Source organism: Bidens hawaiensis, unplaced genomic scaffold, assembly GCF_021521415.1.
Source record: "Bidens hawaiensis isolate Kalapana, Puna unplaced genomic scaffold, B.hawaiensis_p1.1 tig00001575_1, whole genome shotgun sequence".
In the NCBI taxonomy this organism is placed as follows: Eukaryota; Viridiplantae; Streptophyta; class Magnoliopsida; order Asterales; family Asteraceae; genus Bidens; species Bidens hawaiensis.
In genome coordinates, this window is record NW_027491088.1 from 4071422 (window position 1) to 4081524 (window position 10103).

Here is a 10103-nt window from a genome sequence, read left to right on the forward strand (position 1 = left end):
ATGACCACCAACGAGTTCTCAAAGTCAGTTAACATAGGACTTAAACTATCCCAACGTATATACTACGGAAAACACGGTCCTCCAACACGACCTCCAAAGCCAGTACCATCAATGTCCAAATGTCCAACGTTACAATCACAACTATCATCCACCTCATCATTCCGAATAATGCCAGATAAGCACCACCCAACGGCACCTATGGTATATGCAATGATAAGTGATCCGGATATTGTCGATAATCCGGATATAAGGAGCTACCAGCCGCACGTGTACGGGCGTTGTAATCCGCCCGTGTTGATTCCTCTTCATATGCATGAGGTTTCCATGAACGTGGACTGTTGTTTGGATACTGCCTTTGTTATGGTTACGGGTGCGTGGCGTGTGCATTGCGTGACTGCGAGTAAGTGTTGTGATTGTCGTGTCGCGATTCCCATGGGCGAGCAGGTAGTTATTTTTCCTAAGACTTGAACCTGGACATTTACGTGTTATAAGAAGCGTTACCTCTCTATCACTGGACCAACAACCCCAGGACAAGGCGTGCCACTATTTTTCTTCGTTTTCATTAATTTAATTTTTATTAACATAAATAATTTTTCTAAAGTTCATATTTTTTTTTAAATTTACCATGTGATTTTTAGATATAAGTAAAAGAGTAAACTGCGGTTTTCGTCCATGTTGTTTGTCCAAATTTTTGATTCTAGTCCAATAGTTTTAAATTTGCGATTTTCGTCCATGTGGTTTCATTTTACTTGCAATTAAACCCCAATTCACTAACCTCATTAAGTTAGGTCGTTAAACTCATCAACGTGTCCCTCACGCGAGGGGCAATATTGTCCTTTTTCTCCTGAAATACAACCCAGCCCCTCACGTGAGGGGCCTTGCGAATTAGGTTTAAGGTTTATTTTGGGAGAAAATGACAAAACTGCCCCTCACGTGAGAGACACGCTGATGGGTTTAACGACCAAACTTAACGGAGTTAGTGAATTCGGGTTAATTGCAAGTAAATGGAAACCACATGGATGAAAATCAAAAATTTAAAACTATTAGACTAAAAACGCAAATCTAGACAAACTACATGTACGAAAACCGTAGTTTACTGTAAGTAAAAAACACTTTTTCTATATTAATGCCGCGTGTCAATTGTGCGCCACTACATGTCTACGTGAAACATGTTAGATCAATGTATAATCAATTAAGTATATAGCTATGTGAGTTGCATATACAGTTAGTAGTGCATAAAAAATAATTATATGCAACTGAGAGAAAGAAAGACGGTGAAAAAACTATCTTACATGTCATATTAAAAATAACATATATGGGTGCATATCCAATTTTTAACATATATGGGTGCATATCCAATTTTTACAGTTGGTTATATATTAAATATCTATGGATTATGTGTTTACAACCGGTTATATATTGAATAAGCATGTATACTATTTGAAGCTATTTCTTGTGTCCTAAAGTATAAAAGTTTGCTAATTAAACACTGATAAAAATATTAATTATGGTTTGGCTAACAGGGTCTACTACTAGACGTTGATGTTCAGACCGCCAAAAGATCATATATTACCAAATTAGTTATGCCGCCTAACAATGAAAAAGATTCAGATCGAGTAGCCAAGGCAAAAGACGGGTTCATGATGAAGCGCAACACATACACCCTAAAAATTCCCCAGGTTAATTCACCTAAGCAACGTTGCATTGCTTTGTTCACACTTATAAACGTGTAAAAAATGTTTTACACGTTTATAACTGGGAACATTTTTCAAATAAGCTTGTGACAATTACTGTAATATTTATAAGTTATAACTCTTTTATTACTTGCTTCTTCAGGTTGATGGTGGATCCATTATCCATGTTAAAGTTAGATGGTCACAAAAACTGTTGTATCAAGGTGATGAATTATGCCTCAATGTGCCATTCACTTTCCCTTCATATGTTTTACCTTTGGATAAAACAACTCCTAAAATAGAAAAAGTGTCACTTAATGTAAACTCTGGTACTGAGACTATGATTACATGTAGATTTGCTAGTCACCCATTTAAGGTATCTCCTTATTTAAGTTTAGATAATTTAAAAAATAAAAAAATATATTTTTTTTTCTCATAATCTTAAACATTTTTCATTATCATTTGAAAGGAGGTGCAACAACAAGCTGGAGAAGCAAGCTTCTTATATGAGGCTGAAGTTATGAAATGGTCCACTCAAGACTTCTATTTTGCTTATTCGGTAAGACGTACCTTGGATATCGTATGTCTTTTTCTTATATGAGCCCGCCAACATTTTTAAAAAAATACAACAAAAATCGACTCATTAAACCCGTTCATTTTAGCTAAGTTATTATTTGTCCCATGTAAACCATTTAAGATTAAAAACATAACCAAAATCGACCTATAAATAAGTAAATAAGTCAAAATTGCGACATTTAATAAATATAACGAGTTTGATTACGTCTTTGGAGGTATGCTCGAATGAGATCATAGGTGGTCTGCTCCTGCAAAGTCCAACTCTATATGATTTTGATCAGAGAGACATGTTTTGCTTTTACCTTTTTCCCGCGACTAACAACGATAACAAGGTCAGTTATGAAGTTTAGAACAATATTAATTGATAAAGATTCTGGTAACCTAGATTTGCGATCGATATTATCGTATTGTTGTTTTTTATCAACTCAGGTTTTCAGAAAGGAATTGATATTTTTACTGGATGTAAGTCGGAGCATGCGTGATACCCCTCTCGAGCAATCAAAATATGCGATAACAGCCTCCCTCTCGAAGCTTAACCATGGAGATTCGTTTAATATCATCGCGTTTAATGAAGATATTCAATCATTTTCATCTTCATTAGAGTTGGCAACCGAAGAAACAATCACAAATGCAACCGAATGGATGTGGGAAAACTTGGTTGCCGAGGGAGGTACAAACCTTATGTGCCCATTAAAACAGGTACTAAGGTTACAAACAGAACTCACCCAATTAATTTTAAATGTTGTTATAAATTATAAAACTGCAAAACTTGATTAATATTCAGGCACTTGACATGGTTGGTAAGACCGAGGAGTCAATTCCTCTCATCTTTCTCGTTACTGATGGCTCGGTTGAAGACGAAAGAGATATTTGTAATATGATCAAACGTAGCCTCGTGGACGAAGGCGTGAATTCTCCCCGATTTTACACGTTTGGCATAGGTCGGGTTTTGTAAATCCTTCTAGTTAATATTCTTTGCAAACATTTGCATATATTCACTTTGTTTTGAAAGCGAGTTTTTCATTCGCAGGTTCATACTGTAATCATTATTTCCTACAAACGCTTGCGCGTCTTGGAAAGGGATACTATGATGCTGCACATGATGCAGGTCGGTTTTCAACAACTAACCGAAGTTTCAGTACTATGTTAATCCCATCAATCTTAATCCGATTAACAAATATTGTTGGTGACAGATTCGATTGGTGATCGTATGGAACGACTGCTAGATAATGCTATGTCTCCTATGCTTGCAAATGTAACCCTTGATGCATTGCAAAATCTTGAATCATATGAGGTGCATTTGTAATTATTTACTTAAATTCGGGCTTTTACGTCTTAGTAAAACTTAGCTAATTTTCATAGGTTATTTCTGTTTATTTCTTGCAGTTGTACACGTCTCGTATTCCAGATTTGCTATCTGAAAGCCCGTTAATTGTAACGGGTCGATACCAAGGAAAATTCCCTGAATTTGTGAAAGCTAGAGGTTTACGGGCCGATCTAAGTACTTGTGTGATTGATGTTAAAGTGAGAAACATAACAGACATACACTTGGAAAAGGTAAAAAGTTTAACAGTATTCTAATCTCCAATTTATGCTTTTTAATCCATCTTTTGAAATATTTTGCATTTTAATCCTAATTGACATAAAGTTCAATAATGTGTTTAATTATTTGTTTATGTCATATTTTGTTTCCATATGCAGGTATGTGCTAGGATAGAGGTGGATATACTCACTGCACATGCATGGTTGGAACAAAACACACATATGGAAGACAAGGTTTCATTATTCTTTCTTGATCTCTATTTACACTAGACCAAGATTTGACCGTTTCAACTCGTTTTAATTGATAACGGGTCAAATGAGTCATACGGATTACATTGGCTCAAAGTCACTTAAAAAGAAATAATCTTATTATTTAATACGAGTAATATAGTTTTTATAATCATATACTAGATACACTAATATTTATAAAATATAAAAACTGACAAAAAAAATATGTTATGACAGATTGGCTCTATATAACATTATGACCTGGCCCGTTTGACCTATAAATAAGTTATATGTTTTGATATGTTACCTGACTTGCCAACCCACATGTTAGGTTGCCAAAATGAGCTTACAAAGAGGAATACCTTCTGAGTACACGCGTATGATTCTAGTTCAGAACAACAAAGTAAATCCGAACTTAAGTTCACTTCTACTAAATGAGGTATGTATTCATCTACCGACACATTATCAAATTATAAGTCAAAGATGTGATGTTTAATCAATATCTGTAAGCACTTTCGCAGAAACATTCAAAACCGACAAACCAGAAGATAAACTTAAGGAATATATGTATTGGATACGGAAACTTAAAGGCCACAGCCGAAAACCTACCTCCAGGAATTGAAGACGTGAAGTTTAACGAAGCTGTAAAAATGGTGATTAAGGCTGCATCATCGTGTTATGGATTCATGGAAAGTTGGGTCTGTTGGAGGTGCTTGATGCAGACTTGGTCTCGACTAAAAAATGACCAATGTGCCCTTGCTGTCACGAAACTTTGCACTGCACTCGCTTGTCTAGAGTTTCTAGATTGTTGTTGCGACTTGTGTGATTCGTGCATCAATTTAGTAGAAACTATATGCTAAAAAGTAAAACCTATACATATTTATCATAAAGGAATAAATGATCATATATCATATATGTATAACAATTATGCAAGAAGTAACATTATAAAGTTGAGGGAAACCGGTTAATGTTACGTGAGTTATAACGAGTATGCATATTGATTAACAGGATAATCTTAATAAATAGATGAACAAACAACAGGAAAAATAATCAAAGAATTGTATCCTACAGTAAAACCTGATGAACCTCTCACTGTGATCTTCTTCTCGAGTGCTGAGAAACCGCATAACCTTCAAACAAATCCAACACACCATTCTCAAGATCTTCAACAGAGTATTTTATATAATTCTCCGATATATGATTCCTGAATCTCCCAAGAAACGATCGGTAAGCCGGTATTAGTTTCTCCAGTATCGAAATCCTTAACTCCTCGCGAAGCTGTTCGTCAGGTACTAACCATAACGCTTGCGTCCGATGCACTTCATCAAATATAGCGTTAAACGACTTAAACCTTTCTCTTAACGCACTCTTCGAAACACCAGACGAAAAGCTCCCAGTCGAATGCAGCCCTTGGTCTCTCAAACAATGTAACACTCCAATCCACGTCGCGCGTTGGTGATTCGTGGCGGCTTGCCGGAATATTCTCGTGAGAGTTCTTAAAAACTGATCACCGATCATTTCTCGTAACTCTAACGATCCTTTGATTTTCTGGACAACGTAATGCACATTATTCATAATAAACAACTGCGCGAGCGAATTGTCTTTGTAGTGCTTTGACTTGTTTTCTAAATTGAACTGTAGTATTGTTATGATCCAGATCAGATGGAGAGCTAACGGCGACTGCTCTTCGTGCTCCGTGAAGTCCATTTCCGGAGCGGTTATATCACAGTGTCTAGATCCAGTTGTAGGTTTCGATATTAATATCTCCCCTAGCGTCTGCTTATAATCCGAAATCAAGCTTATATAATTCATAACATATCTAGTTAACGGATGAATAGTACCTCCTGCAACAGGAACCTTAGACGGTTCACGAAGGACTGCGTTTTCAAACTCCGACAACATTCCTCTAGCAGCCTCGGCTAGTCTAGAGAGTATCTCGGGCGCTTGAATTCGGATAGACTCCGCAGGTTTTGAATCAAACACATCATCAATGTCGGGTAACAACTCGAGTAACGAATCGTGAAGATCTAATATTTTAAACAGTTTCTCGGGCGATCTACGGCTAATGCTAATCGCTTCGACGAAATTGAAGAGCTGATTCGCGGGAGATTTAACTGTTTCGATGAAACACGCATCGTCAGCTGCTAATGTTCCGAGATCTTCGAAGATCTGCTTGCATAGCTTCTTTTCACTAGCGAACAACACTCTGATACACACTTTTGCAGCTCGTGTCCACCTGCCGATTTTCGTGTTCATCGCCTCCCATTCGAGTCTTTGGATATCTCCGATGCTTAGTTTCTCGACTCCGAGCTTTTTAAAGCTTCCGTCGACTACAGACTTCCGTACGCTTCCGTACACCTGAAAGAACAGAACATAGGCCGTCACTTTTACCCGAAATGAAAAACCCGAACCCGAACCAAGTAATTCTTGGGTTTTAATTATCAGTTTCGGGTCAACCCGAATTAACTTTCAGTTTTAAAACCAGATATATTTTTAAGTATAACATGTTAAGCCTTAGCCCTTAGCCGCAAACCCATATCACCAATTCCCATTCCAACTATTATAGATCAACTTTTTATTGTTTATTAATATTTTCAATTTATGACTAAAAACAACCATAATCACATACCCTAATCACTAGATTATTGAAAACAATTTTGTTGGTATTTTTCTTTTTTATTATTATTATATTATTATTATTATTAAGGTTAGACTTTGTTAGCTTGTTTAATTTTTACTTTTTAGTATATTTTATTATTTATTTATTTACGTTACAAGTAAAAAATATATGCTATCGTAGGCTTTTTTTTAACTTTTTGTTACCTAGTAAACTCGAAACCCGAACCCAAAATAATTAAGATAGATTTGGTTTCGACTTTCTAACTTTCGAGTTTAGATTTAAAACTTTGAAACCTAAAAACCACCCTTACCTGAACGCACTCGCGGAAATACCCAGCGGCAATCATGCGTTGCGCGATAGAGCGCAGATCCAATATCCTTTCGGGCGGTAACAGATCCTGTTCCCGAATACTATTCATAGATCTACAGCTCGCAAACGTCACACTCCGTTCATTCCGATCCGTAAACGAAGCCGAACTAATCCTCGAAATCGACTCATTACCATTATTCCCATTCCCACAGCTCTCATTATTCTCCGGTGACTCACTACTTTTATGATTATTATTATTATTATTATTATTATTATTATTATTATTATTATTATTAAAACTGCTTGATCTCGGAGTGGTTCTCGGCGTCAAAACCGGTTCAAAACCCGGTTCAGTCTCGATCGGACTCGAATTCGTAATAAGAATATTACGAAACTCGTCTTCTAACCGAGCCATAGCGATCTGGATGACACTGTTGACTTTCGTTGACTTGTCATCTGAGAGTGATGAGTTTATTAAAGTTTGTATTTGATCAACGGCTGTTAAGTAATTGTTAATCTCTTGGCGATTGCCTTCGAATATCATTTGGGTTTTGGTGTCTTCTGAGGCGGTGGAGTCCCACCGGAGGATGATTTGTTCGGCGGTGGTGACGTCATTTGCCGGTGAGGACATGATGAGGGTGGTTTTGTAATTATGGGTTGGAGGTGAAGAAGAAGGTGATAGAGGGTTTCGAATAAAATACAAATGGTTCTGAAATTAATAAGTTGAGATGTGTTTTTTTATATGTGTTTTAATTAATATCAACTTAGGAAAATGTAATATTTAATTGGGCGGAACCTGAGTATATTCAGTTTTTCGTTTAACCGTGTGTTACGTCAGAGAGTTCTATTTATGCGGTGTTACAATAACTGTTAAGTGGCAGCCGTTGGTATGGTTTCCTGGGGAACGTTTAAATCAAACTCTGAAGCCAGCGTGAGCCCGGTTAAAACAACGTAGTCTAGCGAAAGTGGGGCAACGAAACTCAATAATTTGGAGAGTGTGGTGGCCTAAACACACAAAGAAAGTCGTTCTAAATAAATTAAAAAAAGTGTTATGGGTACAAGTTTTTAGGTATTCGGTTTATTCGATTCAGGCTTGTTAAAAAAGTTACAAAGATGTTGTAAATGTGGGATATTTCATTGAGTTTGTAGCTCGAAGTTAGTTAGACAAAGATCGAAATAATCGAAAGAAGCTTGTTTGGAATCGGCTCGTAATTTATAATAGAACGTAACCAAGGTGAGCTAACTCGGTTTGTCAACTAGCCAGGTTTGAGTTAAGGTAAGCTTAATGTTATGTTCACATAACTTACATCAAAACTTTAGAATTTGAAAGTTTTTTTTTTAACGGTTATGTTAGGGCCTATTAAAAGTTTATAAGCCTGCTTAATTTCAACATAATCTTAAATGTGAAATTTGTTTTCGTTTACAAGTTAAATTTTAATTTTATTTCAATGACGTAGCATGAATATTTAAACGAGTCAAGCTCGAGTCATTTTTTCTTTTTCTTTTAACTTGTTAAGAATAAAGGAGTCGAACCTAACACAAGGTAGCTTGTGTTGTAATAAATATTTGATGTTATTATTTTATGGTAAAGTTAAAGTAAGACAAAAAGTGGATAAGTAGAGTGAAAAGGATAGGATAGGAGGATCCAGAATATATTCCGCCGTAAAACCCGATTGCCATGTGGTGAGGGAGTAAACTACAGCTAATCAGTTTTTATTAATAACTAAACTTTACATTTTCCATTTTTATAAATAAAATAAGAATGTGTTTTAGTTACTTTTCTATAACACTAGAAAAATTTGCTTTCTCGTTCTCTTTTTAATATTTAACTAGTTACTTTAAATTTGCTGGTTGTGTTTGGACGTGATGAGAACTCGGGTTGATATCAGTTAAGCTCATTACGGTATTGGTTATTACCATATTAAAAACTTGTGGGGTTGTTTGGGTAACTTAATGAAATATGAAGGTTACCATATTAAAAAAATTAGAGTTAACTATGTAATTTATGGAAATTGACATTTACCGAATTAAAAAACTATGAGGTCGATAAAAGTTGTGAACCATTTGTAAATAGATGTGTAAGCGGTTGTGTAACTAATAAAACTTAAGTTGACGTTGTCCCTCCCAGGTATGACATGGTAGGTAACGTTGCTTCGGTACCATGTTGAGCGTGCATCGGTGACAAGAGACACCCTTGCATAGTAAAAATATTAAGGGTACTTAAATTGTTTTATAAAAAGAGCATAGATATAGAAATAATTATTTATATTTTATAGTAATGTCAATTTTGCAAAAAAGGGAATGTGAAGATTAATAGAAGATCAACATTTCCTTGTACAATTGTCATGATCTGTACACAACACTGATTATGCACAATACAGTTACTACATAACATGACTAATGATATACAAATCATTTTATCATAAATTATGATATGATTTGTACTCTCTTAGGCTGAGGGGTGTGGGGGGCTCTAACGGGGGCGCGAGTTGGGGGCTCCAGCCAATAATATTGTGACGTATGGCAGAGAGAGAAACTGGATAAGGGGGGTGTTGGAGCCCCCGCTGGAGCCCCTGGCCTTGGTGTGGAGGGGTTCCAGCAGGGGCTCCAGCGGATTTTTTTTTTATTTTTTTATAAATGTATTAAAAAAACGTATTATTAAAAAAACTCATAAATTATTTAAAAAAACACACATTTTTTTTAAAATTCAAATTACAAAAAAAAAACATACTAAAAATTAAACAAACAATAATACTTAATAATAACACTAATCTAATACAAGATCATCGGGTCGCCTCGCCCACAAATGTTCAACCAACTCATGTCGAAGATCCCCGTGTATCTCACGGCTCTTGATATTTGCTATGTTATGAAGTTTTTGTTGATCACTGATTGTGGACGGTTGTGGCGGAATGTCACCTTGGTAGTTTTGGCAGATAGCTTTGCCCTCGTCTTCTAACGTCATGTTGTGTAGGATCAGACACGTGTAGACGACGTCCGTTATCCTCTCCCGAGTCCAATAACGTATCGGGTTCGCCAGAACATAATATTGTTTTTTTATAGCTCCAAAAGCTCTTTCAATATCTTTTCTAGCAAACTCTTGCTTCTTCGTAAAATACTTCCGTTTGTCGGCGATTGAATCTGTAAAAGCTTGA

The 10103-nt window shown here is 36.0% G+C and overlaps 2 protein-coding genes across 2 annotated transcripts; one reads left to right on the forward strand and one right to left on the reverse strand.

Moving 5' to 3' along the window:
- LOC143586965 (uncharacterized) lies at positions 1-4879 on the forward strand. The gene is made up of 12 exons (XM_077068388.1): positions 1-444; positions 1524-1679; positions 1837-2049; positions 2143-2232; positions 2679-2948; positions 3034-3121; positions 3280-3357; positions 3443-3543; positions 3636-3806; positions 3951-4025; positions 4351-4458; positions 4541-4879. Exons 1-12 carry the CDS (start codon positions 1-3, stop codon positions 4877-4879), a joined length of 2133 nt encoding a protein of 710 aa, XP_076924503.1.
- A 135-nt stretch (positions 4880-5014) lies between these two features.
- Positions 5015-7770, reverse strand: LOC143586375 (exocyst complex component EXO70A1-like). The gene is made up of 2 exons (XM_077067938.1): positions 6950-7770; positions 5015-6377 (listed from the first exon to the last, which is right to left on the reverse strand). Exons 1-2 carry the CDS (start codon positions 7577-7579, stop codon positions 5109-5111), a joined length of 1899 nt encoding a protein of 632 aa, XP_076924053.1. The 5' UTR covers positions 7580-7770; the 3' UTR covers positions 5015-5108.
- Positions 7771-10103: the final 2333 nt, after the last annotated feature.